Below are 25,634 nucleotides of genomic sequence, written 5' to 3'. Positions count from 1 at the left end.
CCAACCCTGGTTGGACATTAGGAAGAACTGGGGAGGGGGGGGCCTGGCCGGTTTGGTCGGCAGAGCACGTGAATCTTGATCTCAGGGTCATGAGTTCAAGCCCCACATTGGGAAGAGAGAGGAAAAGAAAGGAAGGGAAGGAAGGGAAGGAAGGGAAGGAAAGAAAGAAAAGAAAGAAGAGAAAGAAAGAAAAGAAAGAAAGAAAACTAGAGAGCTCTGGACAAGCTCCAGAGACCCAGGGTATACTCCGGCCTATTAAATCAGATTCTCTGGAGGTGGGAATCAGACATCATTATTTCTCTAGAACTTCCCAGGCAGGCTTGAGACACAGCAGCCTAGCAGAGCCTGACACACTTTAACGGGCACACATGACCCTGGGGACTTTGTTGCCCTGCAGACTCATTCAGGAGATTTGGAGGAGCAATTGGTGAGGCAGTGTGCTTCTTGCCAGCTCCCAAGGGCTCTGGAGGCTAATGGTCAACTGATGATACTTTGAGTTTGGAAGCCCCTAGAACGTATTGCCCCTGATGGATGGCCGACTACGTGCAGCCAAAACTGCCATAACCTGGGCACACCTGGATTTGAACAAAGCCTCGTTTACACAACTAGGGAGGCCACATACTGTGGGGAACCGAGAGGCCCCTGTATTATGTGCTTCTGGGGAGGGTTCAAGAAGTGGGAGCGTCTTCAATCATCCATGCCTAAAAGGTGGGGGGAAGGAAGCAGAGCTAAGGCGGGGATGGTTAAGGAAGCAGCAAATACTCTTATCAGCTGGGGGATGAGGATGTTTTATTATTTTTGTGGCTGGGACCATGCCTGTGTGTGTGTGTGTGTGTGTGTGTGTGTGTGTGTCCATGCTCACACGAGATGCCAGATGGCTTTTGTTTTGGTCTTGACCCACCATGGTCTTTGTTGCTTGTGTTGGCAAGGGCATAGGGAACTAATATTTATTTGTTGAGCATCTATTATGTACCAGGCAAGGGGCTAAATGCTTTGCCTAGAATCCCGCTGACACTTTGATCCCTTCCATATAATGAGATGACTCAGGCTCACACAGGTTGAAGAACTGGACTAAAGGGTAGAACAGGGTCCCAGCTTAGGTCTGTGGACTCTTTCAAGTTCAGGTGGCCAGCATCTCTTTTGAACTTGCTCCTATAATTTAAAAACTGATCATTGCCAGGTCCCTCAATACATAAAGCCACAAGTGCATGAAGCATACATCCAGATTAAATAAAACCTATAAATATCAACTATCTACTGGTCTAATGTAATTATCTCCCAAATATTGATGAGGTACTATAATTTCATTTCCAGGTCCGTCACTGGGTAGTAAGTGCAGCTGAAACATTATCTTTCAAATATTATTGCTATTACTTTATTTAGTAATTGGAATGAACATTTCACACCCAGAGATGGGATCTCGAAGTAATTCAGATGCTTCCCACCCACCCAGACACTTGGCATTATGTGTCACTCAAGCTGGAGGATAAACAAATCTTTCTGGGTAGTAAAAAAGTGGGGAAAACCTTAATATTTCCTCATATCAGTGATAAAAAAAATATTCACTTCAAGATGTGGAAACTGAGATTCAGTGTTTGCACACATAAGAAAATTTGAAAATCACTTGAGAGAGTTTATATAACCATTGGATTATCTGCAAACATTCACTCAAATTCAGTCCAACAAATGGTTAGAAATCAGATGCTGATCAAATACAGAAAAATTTTCACACTAATTGGCTAATGGATTTTAACTACTTTCCTGGGAAAACCACTTGCAGATTAATAGGACGTACATTTACATCTGACCTATGCTTCTTTGGCCAAATGGAAATATTCTTGTTTAATCGAGCAACTAAAACCAAGAATTTCAGAGGGAAGCAGGACGGTTCCATCCAGAATATGAAGCAGAGGCACACTTCAGGGAATTGTCTTGTGCCTTGTGCTCTGAAGGCTGGGCTGTCGAGTACAAAAAATCTGGTGATGCCACAGAAATCATTTGAGACCTCAGCAGTCATTTTTATGAAAGACACAATTTATTCGACCGGTATTTTCACACCTAAGAATGACTGGTAACAGTACTGTTTGACTTGTTTTCACTTTTGTCCACTATTCTCAAAATTGTCGAATATTAGGTGTTAGTGGAGGACCAAGGAGAGTGGAGGGTAAAGAAGGAAAGAGGTTGAAGGAAGAGTGAAGCAATATAAGAAAATACAAAACAATACTCGAATCTCCAGTCGGCTCTAGGGAGGACCTAGTCTTTAGAGAATCTCAGAACCAGAGAGGTTATAGTGTCCCACTATCAGAAAGCAGCATGTCAAATGTTAACCCACTTGGGGAAAAAATGTGTACACACCCACCTATTATACATCATATATCTCATACATATGATACGTAACATATGCATATGCACGCACAGAACTGTCTCCTCTATGTACATGTTACTAATGGTGCACTCCGAGGACTAGCAGCTCAGGGTGACTTTTGGTTTTTTAACTTTCTCCTCTATATGATCTACGCTGTAGGATTTTTATAACGCATATGTAATATTTTGTTATCACAGCAGGCGAAAAATCTCTTTCATTTTCAGAATGAAATTCTAAATTGTGTAGAGCTCAACAATCCCACACAGAGAACTGAGGTGGGACCTGGGGCTAGTAAAATAAAAAGCTGGGCAAACAGGACCAAGTGGTGTGGTGAGTCAGTGGTGGGATAGAAAAGGAAGCCTCTTCTGCCTGAACAAGTCTGTGAAGTGGTTGACTGTGTTTGCAGTGCTCACCCTGGGCCAGAATGATATCAAATAATGAAAAATACTATTAACTTTTGAGATCTATACTACTCACTAGATGCCTTTCAATTTCCTTAACTGGCAGACTCAGAAGCCCAAATATTTTAGAGTTCAGTAATAATAACAATAAATATGTTTTGGAATGGAAAGCATGTACCTGGTGCTCTTTTTAAACTATTTTTTCAATTTTAAAAAATCTTAATTCGGTTCAAGTCAGTGTACCACCTTCATTTCAGCTCCTTCACTGCCAAACCTGGGGGCAGGAACTGCGTCACTTCTCTGCCTTCTCTTTGCCTGGAATGATCAAGGTATAAAGGTTTTTGCTGCACCCAGACTTTATTTTTATTTATTTATCTATTTAAAGATTTTATTTATTCATGAGAGACACAGACACAGGTAGAGGGAGAAGCAGGCTCCTTACGGGGAGCTCGATGCAGGACTCGATCCCAGGATCCCGGGATCATGCCCTGAGCCAAAGGCAGAAGGTCAACCACTCAGCCACCCAGGTGCCCCTGCACTCAGACTCTGAACTTCACATTATCCTTATTTTTCTTGATCTTGACAGGTTTGGAATCCCTTCGCCTGGCCAAGAGCAGACGGTCTCTGATTCCTTCAATTTTTCGAGGCATGGTGAGGAGGGGAGCAGGGGACTGTATGGCCGACACAGCAAGCGGCAAGACGGGAGGGCAGAGAAAAGGCACCTGCACTCTTATAATGTATTTTGTTCTCTCCCGAGCCCTTAAAGACAGATACGAGTATGATCCCCATTATTCAGGTGATGTAGAGAAGTGTCCATCAAACTGAAATGCAAAGGAATTAACACGGAAGCTAAAAACATTCTAATAGGGGGCAGAGACGAGCTCCGAATGCATCACACCCAGGCACTCTGCGCGGCACCACAGGACTGTATCACTGCGACTCTGTTACCGGTTTGCCCAGCCCGGAGGAGGAACGGCATGCAAGGGAATTTCCTTTTAATGTGAAAATAAATCCAACACAAGTCCATTAAAATGAGCACATAGATGCGTATCTTGAAGAAGGAAATCATTAAAAAAGCCTTGTTTCTGGAAAGGCAGAGGGCAGCCCACTTCGGGCAGTTGCATCCCCAGGGCACTATGTTCAACTGTGTTGAGAGTCGAACGTGTGTATAGTCTAATAAAAAAAGACGGAGGTGAAGGACATTAATGATCTGATCACGCTGCAGAATGAGAGACCGGCCACGGCGTGTACGAGTGGGCCACTGCCGCGTAACAAACTGCCCTCAAACGCCGTCGGCTGGCCGACAGTCGTCACTGCTTCTCAGGCAGATGGGCCTTTGGGATGACCACAGACCGGCTGGTGCAGGCCAGGCCATGTCTACCTCCACACGGCAGGCCCGTAGTGCCACGTGTTCATCTGGGGGCTCGGGCTGAACAGGTGACAGCCACTTGAGGGAAACGCTCCCATCCCGTCACGCCCATGACAGAAACCCGATCGAGCAGGTCAAGCGTGCAAGCACCTCTCAAGACCCCCGAGTGTCATCTCTGCTAATACGCCATGGGCCAAAGTCAGTGACCCGGGCCGGCTCCGCAGCCACGGGGTGGAGAACTATATTTAGCCTCGACTCAGGAGAGAAGGGCGCATCTTCAAAAAACGATCCAACCGCTCCCATGACTAAAATCCTTCTGTGACTTAAATGTCACTTTCTGCCTTTCTTTTCCCCCCACTAAGGGGTTTATCGGGAACTTAGTGAAATCCAGTGCAGCGCCTGCCTCTTTTGATGTGCATTCCTACTTTAAGAAGTGGGTCATTTCCATGGTTACAAATGATAGATCAGTGTTTTCCTAAGTCAAAAGATACGATGCGTTTGGCAACCGAAACCCGGTTCACACCCAGATGTTGGAAGGACTCCGCGAGGCTCCACGGCCGGACAGGGAGCAGTAGGTGGCGGGTGACCCCAGGGGCCCGGGAGTGGCCCGGGTGCTTACCTGGTGTCACGGAGCGGACGACCACTGGCTTTTCACTCCCGGCCACGAAGCCAAAGCCCAGCACGGGGTCCCTCCTCATCTCCACCCTCCGAGGGGCCGGAGGGAGGATTTGGCAGCTCTCTAAGCGAGGGTCGTCAAACGGGATGCCTTGCGTCATGTGACTGTGGGAAAAGGACACACAAAGGAAAAGAGGCATTAGTGTAAGTGCTTGGCAGTGGCTTGGCAATCCCATCCCCTCTCCCGTTTCTAAACTTTCTGCTCCCTGTCTGGGAGAGCGTGGGGAAGACGTGGGAAGGCACGTGGTCATGCTTCTCGCCTGCTGTCCTTAATTCCTTGAAATTGCTAGAGCCGCTTCTGCTTCAGGCTTTTGCACTGGCTGTTCCCCCCCAGCTGGCATGCACGTGCTCAGCGCTCTCCAGCCTCTGCTCAGGCGTGGCCCTCTGGCCACAAAGTCGCACTCGGCAAGCCTGCTCCCCCGCACCCACGAACCCCGTACCCTCTTCTACTTTTTTGCTCTTAGCCCTGATCGCTTGCTAATGTGCGATAAAATAAGACTTCTTTTGATCGTTTGGCTCTCCACACTAGAATGTAAGCTCCATGAGGGCAAGGAACTGGGTTTCCTTCACTCATTTATCCCGGCTGCCTACAACAGTATCTGTCCCAGAGTGGATTCGCAATAAATAATTGAGTGAATCAACAGAGAGAGAATTCTTTGTGGAACACTATCGATTTATAACTGGTGTGCTGAGAAAGAGCCTCAGAGGATTCGGGATACTCAGTAAGTAGGGTCTATGGCTTCTGGCTCCAGGGGAAGTGAAGTGATGGGAATCCTACTGGTGGTGATAGGTTATCCTAGCGTCAGCCGCATTCCCCCTTTCCAAAAAAAGATGAGAAATGAACTCTTGGCATTTATTTTCTGGAGACATTTTCAAATGATTTAAATGAATCTCTTTGTTCACCACCTAACCTCAGAAGTTTTATCAGTCATCTAAACTCAAAATAAGTGTGGCGTTCACACACTTTCAAAATGCACCCACAAAGATCTCATTGGATGCACAAAACAAGCTGGGAAGGAAGGAGCCAGGCCGGTGTTATTATCTGCATTACCCCCCGACGGAAGCTGATGTCAAAATAGCAGCTTATTGTCCCGCAGGGCCCATGCCTCGTGTGCCAGAGTATCGTGTCAAAAACCCACTCGTGTGACTTTTCATGCAGTCTTCGCCTTTTTTGAGGGAAGAGTTATTAGTCTGAACGCTAGAAACCTCTTTTAAGAAATGTAAGGCGTTGTTATTTCAACAACACGGACTTCATTCAAGTTTTTGGTTCTCTAATGTTCAATAAGTAAAAGAAGATCATTTCTAAATACCTTGAAAGATGCTATTCTATATGCCACGTAGACAATACATTGTTCAAATGGAAAAAAAAAAAAGACGACGACTGGGAAGGACGAATTCTTGTGGTCCTTTTGTGTAATTAATAAGATTTGAGAAAAATGAACGGAAACCCTCCAGGATTCTGTGCTATAGGCATATACCACTGACTAAGAAAATAAAAGTTTAAAATCCCCTTTAATCAGAAAGGAGGTGTCTTCATTTAGCAGCTCGCAGTCTGGAATGCTCAGAGGGAGAGAAGCGTTGAGAGCTAACGTGGTATGCGCTGCCCGCTGACACTCATCTGTTACCCGATCCCATCTTCAGAACACCCCACAGCACCGGCAGTTTGACCCCACGGCCCCCTCGTTGCCAACGCCAAAAGCAGGAAGAATAACTGGGTCAAGGTCACACGCTTCTCAGAGGTAAGCCAGGTGCAACTCACACCAGGTCTCCCAAGTGTCACGCGCTTGACCAGCTACATAATTTGCAATGACAGTGCAAAACCAAAACACAGGACCCCCTCATCCAAACATAATTAAGGACTTCAAGGCGGCAGAACGTGCACCCTTGCCCAGGGCCCCGGGGGATGTCCTGGGTCACACACCCGAGAAGCTCGCCCCGGTAGTGTACTAGCCCCAGCGTCCCACCACCATTCCAGGCACGACCAGGCTCTGAGGGGTGGTGTTATAGGGTCAAAGGGGAACGGAGGTCTTCTGTGCTGCTGCAAGGTGTTTGGCGGGAGCCAGAGGGGAGGCATGGCTACCGTGGTGGGCCATGTGCTCCGGATGAAGGGAGGTGGGCAGGCCACCTGGGGGCACGAGGTCACATGAAGAAGGCCAGCAGTCTCCAGGACAGAACTCAAGGCCCTGATTAAACCAGCAAAACGGATGCGGAGTGAGCCCCAGCGTCCAGGACCAGAGCCTCCACTGGGCTCCTGGCAGGGAGGGCCTGAGTCATATGGAACAGGTCAGGATGCTGGGACCAGAAACTGCTCCCCAGGGAGGCCTCGCTGGTGGGAACGTGACCCCTGACATGGATCCTTCCCAGGCCTGTCACAGGCATGGCTGTGTGTACCTGGGGGAGGAAGGAGCCACTAGGGCATGGGGGACACTGTTCTGTTGTCCTGTCTTCCTTACAAGAGAGCATCTCAGAGCAGGCTGTTCTTGAGCTACTTGCTGTTCATCCCCAGATGGAATAACGGGAAAAAAGAGAAGGGGATGCCCACGTTTTTAGGGTCTGGCCTTCAGCTATTAATTGGCACCATAATCCACAGAAGACATATTCTAAATGAAGAAGGTTGGAGACGTGAAACCACCAGCTCATGGTCACCCTTGTTGCAGAACAGAGAACCGAACCCTGGTTGGCTGAACTCTCAATTCCAAGTGTAGAAAGGGACTGGGGAAGGCTTTGCCCTGTGCCACCGCTGGTCTGGGAAAAGCTTCCAGCACTCGTTCCCAAACTTGGCTGCACATTAGAACCACCCGGAAAGGATTAAAAAGTCCTAATGCCCAGGTTTCGCTCCAGACCATCACGTCAGAATATCCGGGGGTGTTTGGCAGGATGGATTTTGAAAGGAACTCTGGGGGATTCCAAAGTGCAGCAAGGACGAGGGACCATTCCCTGCTCAGGGAGGGGTGGCTTCTGGCTCTGCTTCGAGGCAACAGGAAAAAAGACACAAACGATGTCCTGGACCACTTCCTCCAGCATCTATTGAAGTGCAGGTTAGGATATTGAAAGCATTTATAGCTTGATTATCCTCTTCCCACCGCATGATAGAGTAATAGCCTCCAATTCTTAATTCATCATTCATTCAATAACTGTAATACTGTTATTTTATTAATACCTGACATTTATTAAACACTAATTTCATGCTAAGCAATTTTTGAAATTATTTCCATATGTTAGTTCATTTAATTCTCTGAAACAACTCCATAATGCATTCATTTAGTCAACAAATACTTATTGAACGCCCACAGGCTTCTTGCTTCCAGGGATTCAACAGGAACCAAAACAGAGTAAAAATAATAAAATGTTCACTCTGGTGTTCTGAGACGGAAAATGAACTAAGAAATTAGGAAGACGTATGGCATATCAGGTCTTTACAAGCACTGAAGAGAAAAATAATGCTGGGAGGAAGGGGGGGGAGCCACTGGGTGGGGACACTTGGGGGTTCCATCAGGGGGTCAGATAAGTATCTGGGGGAGGAGTGTTCTGGGCAGAGAGACCACCAAGTGCAAAGGTCCTGAGAAGGGCTGTGCCCTGTGACGGTGTGCCTAGGGGACAGCAGGGAGGCCAGGATTCCGAGGTAGGGGTAAATAAGTGAGGGGGTGTGAGGGGGTGATACAGGCAGCCTCTGGAAGGCTCTGAGTGGAGAAGTGATGTGATTGCGAGCTACCCACAGAGAACAGACTGGGGAGGCACCGGTGGAGCAAAGAGAGCTTTTCAGGGCCTACCGCATCCCTCCTGAAAGAAGAGCACGGTGGCCTGCACCAGGGTGAGAGGGGCAGGGAAGGCAAGAAATCGCTGGGGTTTTAACATATTTGGAGGCCACTCCGACAGGGCCCGGACTCCTACTCTGGAACCTCCTTCCTGCACACATAGGATGTTTAACTGAGGATGGACATATGAGCACACTGTCTAATGCAACTTCGAGGTCCTGATGTCTGCAGATCGCAGGAGCCATTTTTTCTTTGAGGAGCTAACACCTATGGTCTACCCAAGAGACCCACACATGCATCCACCCAGGTACAGGGCAAGCGTGAGACTGCTGCGGTGGTCTGCACTGAGACTGGGCGGCGACTGTCTACAGCCGAATCCTGAGCACCCCCCACCTCCTAGCAGTGGGACCCGTACAAACTACCTCCTGATTCGGTGCCTCAGTTTCTGTATCTGGAAGATGGCGAGACTAACGGTCACAATCGCCTAAGACAGTTGTGAAAATGAAATGAATAGGAGTGAAGCGCTTAGCACAATGCCTAGCACACAGTCAGTAATCAAAAAGCAATAGTTCTTCTTTTCATCTCTTAGAGCCAATGAATAGAAAGGAATAGGTTTCACATATGATGAACTCATTCACTCTTAAAATATGAAAACAAGGGGTGCCTGGGGTGGGGGGCTCAGTCGGTGAAGCATCTGCCTTCGGCTCAGGTCATGATCCCAGGGTCCTGGAATTGAGGCTCACATGAGGGTCCCTACTCAGTGGGGAGTCTGCTTCTCCCTCTGCCCCAGATTGTGTTCTCTTTGTCAAATAGATAAATAAAATCTTTTAAAAAAATGAAAACAAATTCAGTATTGTTTTAAATGCCAATAGGCGAACTCCCAGTGAAATGCCACACAAATCCTAGCTAAGCTCCGAGACCTTTAGTTTGAAAAATCTTATCAAATGCAACGACACAATAAACACAACTATAAACTGATACACATGAGGCAAAACTACAACAGAATACAGACAAAGAAGAAGGAATAAAATCCAGGCTGTCTGAGGATTAAATCAGGAAGTTTTCCTTCGCCACATTTCGAGAACCCTAAGAAAACATCGAATCCAGGGCCGGGGCAGGGACCCACGTCATGAGACAATGAGAAGCGCCACTTACGTTCAGAGGAGCCTGCACTTTCAGCTCAGATGCTGCCACCAGCTGTGTCCACAAAGTGACATTGGGCTACATCCATCCAAGGTTCTTTCCCCATCCAAATACCATTTGAAACTCACAATCGAATGTGTATTTTGTGGTTGATGTTTGTTCCCGTGTTTTTGTTTTTGTTTACAATTTTTTACTCTGTTTTGTTTGCACTTGAGGATACCCTTCCAATTGCATTTTTATTCTTGCGCGACAAGTGGCGTTTTCAGAAGTTACTTAAAATAATCAACCTGTCTTTGATCCCCCCATGAAACATCATTTTGTGGTTTGTATTAAGGTAAGCACTTTTTGGCTCCCTCTTCGTGGTATTTTTTACAACGAAGCTTGAGTCCTTTTACAATGAGCTGAGAAAGCAACATCTTCTTTACCTGCTCAACATGCTTCAGTGAATTCTGATGCTAAGACTAGAAGAACACAACTGATGAGACACACAAACTTCCAGCCCCTGCCCCCAGCCTTCTGCAAGACACACATAGAGACCAGGAATAGGTGACCTGAAAATCCAGGCTATGTTAATTGAGATGGAAAACATATCCACTGAGATTCAATGAACAATCTTCCTGTTTCGACCAGATTCATCCTAGTTTATTTTAATAAAGATTTCTTTACTTGAGAGAAAAAGAGAGAGTGCACGAGCAGGAGTTAGGGAGAAGCAGACTCCCCGCTAGGATCATGACCTGAGCCTACTGAGCCACCCCGGGGGGCCCCAAACAAATTCATTTCAAAAGGAGTGATGGTGATCCTGCTGTCCAACCCCCCATAACACAAGGAAATGGCTTTCCTAATACATTGGGAGCCTTTCTTCCTCCACAGAAGTCAAAGACTGATACATCCACGCATCACAAAGAGTTACTCTGGTAGATAGAATGCTATAAGAAAACCTAAAGTGGGGACTCCTGGGTGGCTCAGTGGTTGAGCATCTGCCTTCAGCTCAGGGCGTGATCCTGGGGTCCTGGGATTGAGTCTCACATCGGGCTCCCTGCTCCATGGGGAGCCATGACTAAAATAAATAAAATATTTTTTTAAAAAAAGAAAAGAAAAAGAAAACCTAAAGTGATTCCATTTTTATATATACTCATCAGAGACAGTGATGTCCTTTTATGGAATATGTGCTGAGTGGAAAGATTCTGGCAGGAAAAGCTAAATTTAGAAGTTATTACTCTTAAAACTTAAGAATGTAGGAAGATGGTAGCAGGTAGGACACCTGGGCAGTTAGGACTGGAATGAAAAGAAGTATAAATAAACAGACGGTCCAGAGTTCTACTTGGGAAGGTCATTGGCAGTGTTACTTGTCAGGGAGGGCCAGCTGTGATTACATGACAGCATGACATGTCAATACATCATATGCTCATCTTGGTAGTACTGGACTCGGTGACAGACTGAATTATTCTTTATTTGCTCCCCAAGAGGGGATCTGCCAGCCTAGACCACAGTGCTTTCCAGAGCCTCCCACTGTACGCACGGTAGATTTTGCTACTCCTTGACTCTGCTAACATCTCACAGCACAAAGCATGTCACACAGCTGAGCCCAGATGTGACAAAACAAAACAAGACAAAACAAAAACCTCTGTAGTTGCTCATGTGCTCTTCCCTCTATTTTTAAAGGTTTTATTAACTAATTAATTAATCAATTTATTTATTTATTTGTTTTTGAGAGAGAGAGAAAGAGCAAAAGAGCACGAGTTGCAGGGAGAGGGGCAGAGGGAGAAGCAGACCCCCCGCTGAGCAGGGACCCTGACGTAGAGCTTGTTCCCAGGACCCTGAGATCATGACCTGAACCGAAGGCCCCTGCCTAACCAACTGAGCCACCCAGGCACCCCTGCTCTTGCGTCTTTATCATCACCACGAGAAGACCTTCACAAGGCAGCTGCTGCCCTTCCAGCTTGGGCTCGAGAATGGACACACGTGGAAGAGGCCAGAGCTCACAGCTCAGGAAGGAGCAAAGTGTAGCAGAGATTCCCAGCCCCCAGGCCGAAGACACGCTACTAAAGAATGACTCTAGGACACTGAATTTAGGGGATGTTTGTTATGTATCAGAAGCTCACTCATACAATCTTTAAAATAGTGATTTCAGTATTACTTAAAAACTCTGGAATTCCAGAGGTCGCAGAGGACTCTACCAATCTTATTGTCCACACCATTTATGCTCAAGTATGTTACATTTTACAAACGCTACAGACACTTCCAAAGGAAACTTCCCCCCTCATTATCTCAGCTGACAGAACATCCACAGGAACCCGATGGACTCTTCCTCATGACTTCCTCATTTCCCTGAGTGGACGTGGGTCACAGTGGCTCCCAAGGCAAGGGGAAGTATTCATAAACCCTACTGCGGCCTGTGAGAGGGCCTAGTAAGGAAAGCTCTGAGCGAAAGTCCTAAGCTAGGTAAACCAGAAATCCCCAGAAGAAGCAGCAGGAAGGAAAAGGAATGCAGAAGTATGGATTATTAAAGTTGATAGCTTACCCCTGAGAGGTCAGGAAGTGAATTAGACCCCAGGATGGGTTTCCAGCAAGTCCGAATCGTAATGACGTATAAGGCAAAGTAACGTACTGAAAAACATTTGTGCTTGCTTCTCATGGAGTTTTCCCCTCTACTGGGTCTAATGAAGAAGCCAGGCCGTCGGCAGCTCCCCAGCCTCAGGGAAGATGCATTTACCAGGGTCCAGGGCAAACGATGACTACCGATACCCCTCTCTTCTGACTTTTGTTTCCTGAAAGTGGGAGCACCTTGGCTAAGGAGGCAACGGCAGAGGGTACTAGGAAGTGGCAGAAACTTCAGGAGAGAGGGTGCCCGTGGTGGGCCTAACCCAACACCAACATCCCCAGGTCGAGTGTAAAGAAATGGCGGAGTCCGTGAACCTCAGGGACCTACCCAGTCTCGGGTGAGGGTCTTAGGAGCAGGTACCCGTGGGCTGAGGAGCAGAGGGGTCTACTCCAATTCTGACTCTGAACACCCAGGGGACTTCTGAGTATTTGACGTGGTCATACTCGAATTGCCAACCAGCAGGAACGTAATATGACGCTCCCGCGTGACTTTAATTGTTTTGCACACATGACTTGTCTGTGCTATGTGGGAGAAGAGAAATGGAGTAAACAGGATCTCTGAGGGGAAGGAGAGAGGGAGCTGGAAGAGAAGTGACTAAGCGTGGAAAGACACCATCCTGTGCAGGGACACCACGAAAGGAGATCTGGAAACTTCTGCTAATACGGATCGAAATTCCCAGAATCTGGAGCTACATCCGCGTGCTGCATCCCACGAGGTGGGAGGCTCAGCCACTTCTCTCGTATGTCCAGGGGATTCCAGCCTTCTTATGATCTGTGGATTTTTACACTCAAAACCGATGTTTTGAGAGCAAATCTGGGCAAGCCTCTGACCTCAAGGATCAAAAAGGCTCAACCAGACGCCGCCACTGAGGACGAACTAAATTTACTATAAAAATATATAACTGTACCTAATGTGTTTCCGGCTCACATAACATACTTGGTCTCGTGCCTTTTTTGCCTTCATGAATATTCATATTGTGGGTTCAGAAGAACTCAACCTGCACTAATCAATTCCACAGGCCACTGTCACTCAATTCCACAACACGGCAGGAGCATTTAAAGATTTCCAACTGTTTAGTCAAGCTTGGAAGCTTACACGGTACGTGCAGAGCAAAGAGAAACCTGAATGCTTAACTGAGAAGACACAAACTGTGGAGAAGCCTCTTGTTGGAGAGGTTTTTTTTTAAGATTTTACTTATTCATTCATGAGAGACACACAGAGAGAGGCAGAGACACAGGCAGAGGGAGAAGCAGGCTCCCTGCGGGGGGCCCGATGCGGGATTCAATCTCAGGACCCCGGGATTACGCCTTGGGCCAAAGGCAGACGCTCAACCACTGAGCCACCCAGGTGCCCCTCCTGTTGGAGAATTTTATGAGGGTCTGAAATAAATGGGACTTCGTAATGGGTAGACTAAATACAAAAATCTCAGTTCTCAAAAAAAAAAAAAAAAAAAAAAGAAAGAAAGAAAATCTCAGTTCTCTTCCAGCTAATTTACAGATTTAATGCCATCCAATAACGATACCTCAACAGTCCGTGTTAAAGAATTCAACAAAGAGAATTCTAAATTTTTATATGATCGTAGAAAAGAACACTTTGAACAAGAAAAACACTGACTGTCTAGCCGACAAGAATAGCAGACCCTATTATAAAATGACAATTCTTAGGAAGCTCTGGCCCAAACATAGAAAAGAATACACTGGTGGAGTCGCAGCTTTGACGAGAACGAACAAGGGTCTCGGGGTACATGTAGAGATGCCCGCCCTCTTGAAAGAGTTGAATGCGAGCCAAGGCACCAAAGAAACTGAAGTGCTTTAGTGTGTCAACAGCACGGTTGGTTTGGAACCGAAGCTCCAGCAAATCTCTCGTCCTCCGCAGGGGCTGCCGACTGGTGGCTGGTGACAATGAACTTAAAGAGTTGTCTCTTCAGAGTAGAGATCAGAATAGTGAATGAGAAAGTACCTTAAATTTTAAAAGAAACTTGGGTTGTGTTAAGAATGTAGGGAGACAGATGTTTAAAAATGATTCCACTATTATGTGCTTGTTTTATTGAAAATTATGCAAATATGTATCTATAAAAACAGCAGCCATTGAAAACCCAGAAATGAATTCTTCGAACCCTTTTAAAAATCCTCAAGTGAAGCATTTCTGGGGATTGTGAACTCATTTGTTAACTATAACAACAAGTAACATCTTCCATTTGGTTTGTGAGAGCAGTTGGAGGACATCAAGGAACATGGAAACTTTCTGGCTGAATTTTAACACTTGCAGAGATGAGATTGTTTCACCAGTAAGCAAGCTGGTGAAACATTCTGTCCCTTTGCCTCTTTTTTTTTTTCTTTTTTAAGATTTTATTTAGTTATTCATGAGAGACACAGAGACACAGGCAGAGGGAGAAGCAGGCTCCCAGCGGGGAGCCCGATGCGGGACTCGATCCCAGGACCCCAGGATCGCGTCCTGAGCTGAAGGCAGATGCTCAACCACTGAGCCACCCAGGCGCCCTGGCCCTTTGCCTCTTGATAGGTCTCTGCAGCGTCTTTTTCCTCCCAATGACAACGACTGAGACACCAAGTGAAGAAATAAGCTGAACTTGCAAACAGACCCTCAAATTGTTATTTGAGGGATCCCTGGGTGGCGCAGCGGTTTGGCGCCTGCCTTTGGCCCAGGGCGCGATCCTGGAGACCCGGGATCGAATCCCACATCGGGCTCCCGGTGCATGGAGCCTGCTTCTCCCTCTGCCTGTGTCTCTACCTCTCTCTCTATCTCTCTGTGACTATCATAAATAAATAAAGATTAAAAAAAAATTCAAATTGTTATTTGATGAAGTGGTAAACTAAGGTGCTCAAAAATAAATAAGCATCCTCAATCACGTTGCTGTCATTAAAATATTACATAATTTGTAATACAGCGACAGCAGCAAAGTGTTTACAAGTGATTAAAATATCCTACCTTCATCTCATCTTATTTTCACATCTTATTTAACATCTTTTTCACATATGCTTTCTGTAATATACTCTTCACTGTGGTGTGGGTGTATATACATATAAATTACAAATAAATTAGTACATATTCAGAGTTTGCATGTTCACAGCTTTTTAAATAATAGAAATGGAGTACAAAAGCAGAAAATGTGGAGATCTCTGTTCTGTATAATCTGACTTATGGTGTGGGCCCGAAAAGTGTTTTATATACTCCAACATGATGGACAGGATCACTGGTACTACAAAACTCAGCATAGCTCTTAAAAAGCCCAGCTCTCACATTCCAATCTCGTCAGAAGCATTTTTAGAAACCTACAAATGAAGTTAATGTGCTGATGAGAAATGGTGCATTTCATTCTACTTGTCTAATCCTTAGTAATTCTAGCAAGAACCATGAAACAGGGTGGCCTCAGGTTTGGGTGACAAAAGGACAAATTGATCATTATTAAATGTGTTCCTGCTCTGGGCTCCAAATGATTGAACTCTTTGGGGGTCGGAAACCCAAGCACTCCAAATCTCTCTAACTTTCATTTGGTATCTGGTGTTTACGGAGCATATAGAATTACAGGGCAGGGCAGACTTTTCCATCTTGAATGATTCCCCTTATTTTTTTATACCTACGGGAAAACCATTTTTGAACAAAAGACTTGATAACAACGAGCAAAGCCTTCCCCAAACATGTTAAAAATCATCGCTTTAGGTCTGAAAGTTTGTCTCCATCAAATTGGATTCTATCCATACTTCACGGCAGTACATGCGGGAAGCAGAGGGTTGAAGATGCAGGAGGTACCCTCCCCATCGCAACATCGGGCTGTTGTATATCTCTGTGATCTATGTGTATTCTTTGAAGATTTCTATTATAGTTTGATATTTGGAGATTGGAAACAATCCCATGGGTTTGTAAATTCAAACTATGAGTTGTGTGTTATAGAAACTGTGATCTAGACAATATTGGACAGCATGAATTGATTTTGGGGCATGAGACTGGCTTAATTGATAGAGCAGGAGACTCCGGATCTTGGGTTTGTGAGTTCGAACCCTACAGTGGGTGTAAAGTATACAGAAAATAATTAACTAAATAAGTAGATACAACGTGGGGAACATTTGAGAAAGCATGATCTGATTTTTAAAAAGGACATACGTTTAGAGAGATGATTAGTCACACTTTGTAAACTTCATGATTTTATAATCTTTACACAAAGGATTTGAAGAAGTGAATAGTAAGGGCTCCTTTGATGACTGAGAATTTTTTTTAAGTTTTATTTATTTTATTTTTTTAAGCACATTCTTTTTTTAAAAATTTTTTTATTTATTTATGATAGTCACAGAGAGAGAGAGAGAGAGAGAGAGAGAGGCAGAGACATAGGCAGAGGGAGAAGCAGGCTCCATGCACCGGTAGCCCTACATGGGATTCGATCCCGGGTCTCCAGGATCGCGCCCTGGGCCAAAGGCAGGCGCCAAACTGCTGCGCCACCCAGGGATCCCAGTTTTATTTATTTTACAGAGAGAGCTCGTGCACACGAGCACACATGAGTGGGGGAGGAGCAGAAGGAGAGGGAGAGAATCTCAAGGAGACTCCCCACTGAGCACAGAGCTCCATGCAGGGCTTGGTCTCATGACCCTGAGATCAAGACCTAACCTAAAACCAACAGTCAGACACTTAACTGACCAAGCCACCCAGGTGCCCCCAATGACTAAGAACTTCTGATAGAAGTTAAAAGAAGTTGGTAAGGAAATCACAGAATCCAAGGATTCAGCTAACGGTTCTATTTCAGTTAAGAAATTGTGATCTCTTAATCTTTTCCGCATTCAAATAATTATTCATAGCCCCTTCCTAGGAATTTAGTTTCCTTAGACATTGAACTACATTACAGCCCAAGGTTACACAGCTTTTCCATTTTGGGTTTTGTTTGCTTCTGTTTCCCCTCTTCTAAGCTCCATATGTATGAACTGAACCTCTCTACCCCAGGCCCCGGATCCAGGCCTGCTTCCTTCTCTGCCTGCTCTGTGCAATGGGAGCTTTGCCCCATGGGTGGCATCACATGGGCACCTTGCCCACTTCCCAGGTGCTGCTAGTCGCTAGTCCCTGGGTACCTCAGTGGGACTTACAGATATCTTTACCTGTGTCTACATCCATCCATTCTCTGCCAGGACTCAACCGCACACCATGCCTCTCTCCAATGAAGAAACCTGCCAAGTCCCAGGAAATACTCCTTGCCTTGGGAATGGCACTGATGGGGAGCGTCCTCATCGCAACTCCCAGTTGAAAAAATGTAACCAGAACTTCTGTTTTATTTCTTAGCCAAGAGCAATAAACATTTCTGCCCTAAGAGCAATACTGAGATCAATTATTCAACTAATATTTATTTATAATATATCAACTATACCTACATATACACCAACAGTTCTCACAAAACAAACAAGTCCCAAATACCTATTAAATAAATACTTCTTTCAGGATGTAACACATTTTCTACATAAAACCCTTAAATACAATGAAAACTTTAGCTTCATGTATTGACCGGTGTAAAATTCATTCCTAGTTGCCTAATTTAAATGAAAAGTGATCTCCTTTGTCTTAACTGAAGCATTTTCTCTGGTTGTCTTTGTACAAGGATTCTCAGTAAACCTTTGTCTTTGGTCAATATTAGCCACATAGCAGCCATTTTCATGTTTTAGAGGATTTGATAGGCTCAATGGAAGATTTTGTCTATCATTTTCTCTCAGACTAGCAGCCGCTGACTTCTCAAATTCAGTCAAAATTGGGCTCTTTGGTTACTTGTGGTGGATCAAACTTGATTCACCATTAGTTCAACAACTATTTAATGGAATTTTTCTATGTGTCTGATACCCAAGATATGCTGTGATTCAGACCAACGAGCTCGTATTCCAGCACAGGTGGCAGCAAACTACGGTTTGACCCACGGGCCAAATCTGGCCTCTGCCTGCTTTAATAAATAAAGTTTTATGGGAACACATTCATGCCCTTTTATTGATGCACTGTAGCTGCTTTCATGCCACCAAGGCAGAGGTTGTAGTGGTGACGGGGGCTTTTTGGCCCACAAGGCCTGAAATACTTAGTATCTGGTCTTTGACAGAAAAAGGTTTGCCAACCCCTCTTCTAGTGGAAGGACTAAAACAATGAAAATCAAACATAAACTATATCTCATATTGTTGGTGGCTGATATGTTTTTATGAAAAAAATACAGCAAGATAGAGCGAGAAAGAGGGGGTGGATTGTTTTAACAGGATGGGAGTAGAGGATTCTCTGAGGACGTTACCTTTGAGACCTGAGTAAAGGGAGGGATTTAGTTGGGAAGCTATCTATGAAAAAGATCCCAGGCAGAGGGAAGACAGGTATAATGGCCTTGAGAGAATAGTCTCTGGGCCATTGTTTTACTCATGCATTCCTTACTCAAAAAAGTGTTATTTATTTATTTGTTTGTTTGCTTGTTTAAGATTTTATCTATTTATTCATGAGAGACACACAGAGAGAGACAGAGACATAGGCAGAGGGAGAAGGAGGCTTGCCACGAGGAGCCCAATGTAGAACTCAATCCCAGGACCCTGGGATCACGACTTGAGCCGAACGCAGACACTCAACCACTGAGCCACCCAGGCGCCCCTCAAAAAAGTTTTAGTTCTATTTACTGTGATGTTCTCCTTGGTTCTATGTCCTGAAAGAAATTCCAATCCAGTAGGAGGAGCTACGGATATAAACATCTGAGTACAAAAGCAGGTGCCGAGGAAGGATGTAGCTTGTACCGTGGGGGTGCATCCCACGGGGGTAGTCAATGTAGCCCAAGGACAATCACTGGGGACCAGGAAAGACCTCACAGAGAAGATGCCCATGAGATGAGGTTAGAGATGTGAGGCGGTAAATACCAGATGGATAAGGAAGGGAATTACATTCCAATCCAAGGGAAGAGCAAGCAAAAAGCCATAGAGGCATTAAAGAAACCGGTGTTTGGGACAAGTGGCCATGTTACTTGTTGGGTAATGGGGGAGAATGTTTAGGAGAGCGAGCAGTACCAAGGACAAAAGAGGTTAGAGAAGAAAACTATAAGCCATGTTAGAATGCTGCCCGGTATCACACACGCACCCTTTATGTAAGCAAGAGCACATCCTTCCTGCAAAGGTCAGAGGCTCTAAAATCTATCACTTGATTAGGATCTGGTATACGCTGGGTTGAGAAAAGAAACATCCTAAAATTCTTTCCACACTGTGAAAGATGAGAAAGATTATCTTAGAACATAAGGTTAACACAGTTCTTAAATATTAACTTGAATGCACATATTATGAATTTTATTTACGAATCAGTAATATTCATTTTGAGGGTTATAGTTTGAAGGACTACAGAGTTGAAACAGAACCCAGACTGATACATTTTTCCAGTCGTGGCTTCAGCTTTAGCAAATGAGATGCAATAAATCAAGGATCTATTAGGGCTTGTATAAATTAACGTCCAAAATAGGTTCCATTAATTCATGATCAAATTTAGCTTTCGAGGGTTCGGTTCTATTTGTCAATACTATTGAAAACCACTTCAAGAATTAGTCTTTTATCAACAGCCAGTTCATCTACCCAGATTTTTGTCATCGTTAAAGATGATGAATTTAGCGCCTGCAAAATGCTTATTGACCGTGCCTTGTGAATCTAATGGTAGGATCTAAAAGGGCACAAATGTTTGTGAGTTTCCCTAAAGCTTGCAAAATCCCTACAGCTAGGTTGGTAATCAATTACATTAATTGAGTTCAGTTCAATGTGTTTAAGAGATGACTTTTATGTTAATGACACTCTAATGTGTTCGAGACAAGAATAATCGAGTCACATCCTTGGGTTGATTGAGATGCTCAGCAGAGCCAGTAGCTCTCAACCTCACCTCACACCATCAGGCCAGATAGGCATGACTCCTAAGGAACCTTAGATTGAGATTTATTGGGGATTACTAATTTAAAAGACAGGTAATATAGGAAGATAGCCACACAACAGATGCCCAGAATCGTATGGTTGGCAATAATCTGTATAAACACATTTGTGCCATTTGGGTGAGTGTAAATTAACGTGAACTGAATTAGAGAGGAGGCTATAGAACACTTCAAATACCACTATGGAAATCTATTCCTGGAGAAAACGTTGGAACAACCACGTTAGAAAATGATTTAGTAGTCGATCAACCTTATAATTCTCAACCCTGACTTCTGAGCTATTGGATAGGACACAGAAGTAGGGATCTTCAGAGCATGTTAAATGGTCCTCCCATGATTCTTGGTAGGCAGTCTAAGGTTCGAAGGGTGGGTGCACCTGAGCCAGACGAGAGGTGGTAGTGAGCAAGAGGAAAGTGGACTGGGAAGAAACCAGAGGATTCCGTTGTTCAGATCCCATTCAAGCAGGGAGAGTGATCAATTCCAGTAAGAAGGGAATTGTCACTGAGAAGAAAGGTCAATATCTTCCAAGACAATGAATTTCCCAACACCGGGCTTCATGTCAAAACAAAACCATTAAACAAAATAATTAAAGAAAGTACAACAATGCTCTGATATCTTCCATATCTACTTTAATGCTGTTTGCTTAAAATGATTTCATTTTTCAGACCCAATTCAGCCGATAACCTAAATCATAATTCAAATTTGCCCCATTAGCTAATGCAACCTTAGCCAGGAATCTGTGCTTTTAAAGGGTATTCCAGGTGATTCTGGTGCAGGATTCAGGACCACACTTTGAAAAGCACTGGGTCAGTGGGAGACATCCAAGGAGGAAGCCCAAGAGATGAAACAGACGGCCAACCTCCATATATCTTGTACTTTGCAGTCATGCTCACTCCATAGCTTGCCTTGGTGACAGCCTCTGATGTAGCATCTTCTTCCCTGTGACTATCTTGAGCATCTGAGTTCCCAGATGGAGAAGCATGGATGGGAGGCCATAGCAAGTCTTGATGATAAACAATTTCATGGCTTGAATTAGCATTTGCCATTATATTAGTATGAATCCAGGACACTCTCAAGGATTGAAAAGCATAAAGATTGGAGGTATACATCTCAAACTCTAGTGTGTGTTGCACTGCTGCGAACTGGTGTCCTGTCAACAACTGGACAAAGGAAACCGCCTTTCATTGTTTTATTTTATCTTCCGGTGCTGCTCCAACACAGACTGGATCTGATGAGACTTGAGAACGTGCCTACCTGAACATCTGAAGGCTAAACCAAGTATCTTTTATAGACCCTTGGCTATAGGCAATTCCATTTGCCTTTTGTCTTACTAAGAGAACTTTAGGAAAAATTTTACTTCATTTCATATTGTTCAGATTCATTTGTATAAGCTCAAAATAGCTCAAACCTTCAGAGGACGTGCATGCTTAAATCCATATGCAACTTTAAAAGAACTCTGTTATTTTCAAAAATAATTAACATGTATCAGCAGTACCCATTTTACTAGATACAGATTTCTTATGAACATAATTGATGTTTAACAAATTATGAAAGATAGGCATTTTCAATGACATATATTTAGCAGTTTTATGCATGCCTAATTAACTTGTCACAATAGCATTCGTTTAACTCAATTTAAGGGCTAAAAAGTATCTTCAGCTTTTATTAGTGTGACACTTATTTTCTGGGCCACACAAACCAAGGGGGTAAACAAATCAAAGGCACAGGATACAACTGGGAGATTTTGCCTCAATCCTTCTTCACCTTTACAAAAGGGCATTAAAACTTTCCATTCTTCCATCTTCTTCACAGGGAGTTTCCATTTGCTACAATAATTTGTAAACTCATTTATCTAATCTTTACAGCCGTCGTTTAATCAGGCCCTGTGCTAGGTCCCAAAGAAAAGAACCCTTACCATAAAAGCAGCAGATGCTGCCAACATGTTTGAGCTTGCCAAGCACTGTTCTTGATGATATATATGCATTGCCAAAATTTATTCTCACAACAAACTCACTAGGTGGGTAATATTTTTATCATTTATACTTGAGGGCACAGAGGAACAGAGCAGTCACATTTAAGCATTGAAAGTACTAGAATAAAATACTTTTTTAAAAAAGAAACGACAAGCTCAAAATGGAGTCACTTGTGCAACGCCTCAGGTCACCAAACCAAGGCTGGATGCAGAACCTAATTGCAGTTTCAGCCTCTCCCAGGAATGTAACCTTTCCACTCAATTTGAAATTACCTGGTCAGCAATAGTGAGGTAATCCACCTCATAGATGCTGCCCATCCCCCTTAGGGAGGGGGCTTTGTCTGAAACAACCTATTCTTTGCTAGAAATTTCCTTTTCCTGCCTCCTTCTAGCCATAAAAGCCTTTTATTTTGTGCAGTTCTTTGGAGTTCCTTTCTATTTGCCGGATGGGAGGCTGCCTGATTCATCAGTCACTGAATAAAGGCCAATTAGATCTTCAAATTTACTCAGTTGAAATTTTTTTTTTTAACATACTAAAGAATACATTTAGAGTCTCGTGGTAGGAAGAGAATTTCCAAGTATAATGCGAAATCTAAAAGCTACAAAGGAAAAGACAAACAGGTTCAACTCCATAGTAATTCAAGAGGGCAAAAGCACAAGCAAAGCTACAAGACAAAACGCTGGAAGAAGATGTGTGCAACATATAGAACAGACAAAATTTATAATATATGTAATAGATAAAGAGTTTGTACAATTCAGAAACCAAAGAGAATCCAATAAAAATGGGAAAGTATATGATCAGAGACATAGATGAAAATAATACAAATGGCCAATAACGTTCTCAAAGATCACTCATTCTCATTGAGAAATGCAAAGTAAAATACTGATATACCACTTTTCCCCCATTGAGGTAAAAATGTAAGGTGGGGCAACCTGTTTCTGAAGAGCCATCAGAAGCTTCCAAAATTTACGTGCATATATTGTGTCTCAGCAATGTTGGTTCTAGGCCTGTATCCTGTAAGATAACTGGGTAGAGCCGTGTACCGATGCAGCACTTTATTGAAAACAAAAATAGGGAGAAAACATGAGAATGAGGAAGTGCTCTTGAAAAGTAAATATCTACTTTCATATTCAACACAATAGAGACCTTGAAGGAAAAATTTTTAAAAAATCCTTCACACATTTCAATAACAAGGCAAGGCGTTGGAAATATAAAGGAAAGAAAAAAATTACAAATGATCGATTCAGAAAGCCAATACAAAATTGATAAGAATTTCTAAAATCAAAAAGCAAAAACAACAGGGAGAAAGGAATTATCGAAGAAATGATTCTGAATAGTCTCTGAGCTGAATGACCTGGGAACTTAGCTGGAGAGCCTTTAGCCGGACAATAAAAGTACCTTTCCATCTGGATGCATCACAATGAAATTTTAATATACCGAGGATAAAGAAATGATCTTTAAAGCCAGAGAAAGAAAAGATACACTGAGGATAAAGACATGAGGGGGGCACTTGATGGGATGAGCACTGGGTGTTATTCTGTATGTTGGCAAATTGAACACCAATAAAAAAAATTTATTATTAAAAAAAATCTAAAAGAAAAAAAAAAGAGAGAATCAGATCATTGTCTCAGTGCAGGACTGGAGGCCTGACAGCAAGGTGGCCTGAATTCAAACGTTCCTGGGAAAATAATTTTCAACGTCAATTTCTACATCAAGTGTAAGAGCAAAATAAAGGTAGGTCCAGACATGCAAAGATTTAGAAAGTTTACTTCCCACACATCTTCTCTAAGAAAATCATCAGAGGATGTGCTCCAATCAAATCAAGAGAGAGAAAGGCATGAGATCAAGAAAACCTTAGCTCCAACGCAGGAAAGATGGAAGCAAAAGTCCTAAGATGACAGTTTACTGGTGGCTCAGGGAGTCAGCAATCAAGATTAGAGCAGGAAGAGGCATTCAGGAGGGACACGCTTGGGAAAGAAGGTGCTTCCAGAGATCGGCCTCTACCATTGAGAACAAAGTATTCAAGACACGGACATGCAAGGGAGAAAAGGAACACAGAGAAACTGCTAGAAAACCAAAAAACTTTAAAGTAGTGGCAAGATAATCAGCACTAATTAGTGATACAATGAAAACCCTTTATTAGTCATAAAAATTAAAACTCTTTGGTGAGCTTGAAAATGGAGAATCAACCTATAGATAGGGCCCCTACGACTCCCTGAAGATTACAAGACGACTCTAAGTTTTCAACCTTTGTCTTATTAAAGAGAAAATATGTTTTAAAAAAAGTGGGAAAGAAGAGGCAGAGAGAAGCAAGCAAGAAGGGTGCCAGAAATCTATTTTCACCTCAGTACGTGGAAATTACTAGTAGCAGGACCTGCTGCTTAAAGTAGAAGGAAAAAGAAATAAAGGTATAATCTATCAATTAGGATCAGAAGGGTAAGCAGCAGTAACAGAACTAAACTGAGAAAAGAGAGCATGAGGAGAGGGAATGGGAATAGGGAATGGGCCACTAATCCAGCCTTTATCTGGCAGAGTGAGCAACAGGAGATAAGTTCTAAACCTGGTAATCTTAGAAATATCAGTTTAAGCATAATATTTACAACAGAAGTCGGCAGACAGTTTTCTGGTAGAAGCCAGAAAGTAACTATCTTAGACTTTTTGGTCATATGGTCTTGATCACAAATCATCAACTTTGCTGTTGCAGCACAAAAAGAGCCTTAAACAAATGCATAAGTAATGAATAGCGCTGTGTTACAATAAAACTTTATTTACAAAGACAGGTAAAGGGCCATTCTTTGGGAGCCACAGTTTATGGAGGCCAGATCTAGCTGTGCATAGGAAATCATCTCATTAACTCATTACAAAAACCATAGAGCACGATTCAAAAACTACCATTAGAGAGACATTGAAGCCAAATATCTAAATTGACTTTTTCATTTAGCTCCTAGGAGAAATTCTCGTCCTTGATTCCTAAAGTCCTATCAGGAGCAGAAACGTTCCAGGAAAAAGCAACAACGGGCGCCTTTTCCCAAAATTAAGGCCAGGAAAGGTCCAGACCGAAATGTACGTAAATGTAAGCTTTGTTCCACTGTTTGTCCTGGTGAATCACTGATAAATGCACCCCTTGGGGATTTTAGACCTGAATACTATTAGGTTCTAAACTCTTTGAAAGTTGTGTTGTCTCTCATCTCCGTCTCTTAGCATATGCCGTCATGGTGCAAAGCATACTTGAAAAATACCCCCCATTTGCTTGTGGATGGACCTGGAGGGTATTATGCTGAGTGAAATGAGTCAATCGGAGAAGGACAAACATTATATGGTCTCATTCATTTGGGGAATATAAAAAATAGTGAAAGGGAATAAAGGGGAAAGGAGAAAAAATGAGTGGGAAATATCAGAGAGGGAGACAGAACATGAGAGACTCCTAACTCTGGGAAACGAACGA

The 25,634-nt window shown here is 43.7% G+C and overlaps 1 protein-coding gene across 6 annotated transcripts in view; it reads right to left on the bottom strand.

Annotated features, from left to right (window-relative positions):
* The window catches only part of FRMPD4 (FERM and PDZ domain containing 4), a 563,800-nt gene that overhangs the window by 86,897 nt on the left and 451,269 nt on the right, over nt 1-25,634 (bottom strand). For all 6 annotated transcript variants that reach the window (XM_072743797.1, XM_026015297.2, XM_026015299.2 and 3 more), the window contains exon 3: nt 4,755-4,915. In XM_072743797.1, the coding sequence (XP_072599898.1) occupies nt 4,755-4,915 (161 nt within the window). The remainder of the gene's footprint in view (nt 1-4,754; nt 4,916-25,634) is intronic.

This window comes from Vulpes vulpes, chromosome X, assembly GCF_048418805.1.
Source record: "Vulpes vulpes isolate BD-2025 chromosome X, VulVul3, whole genome shotgun sequence".
Classification (NCBI taxonomy): domain Eukaryota; kingdom Metazoa; phylum Chordata; class Mammalia; order Carnivora; family Canidae; genus Vulpes; species Vulpes vulpes.
This window is presented reverse-complemented; position numbering and strand designations above follow the sequence as displayed.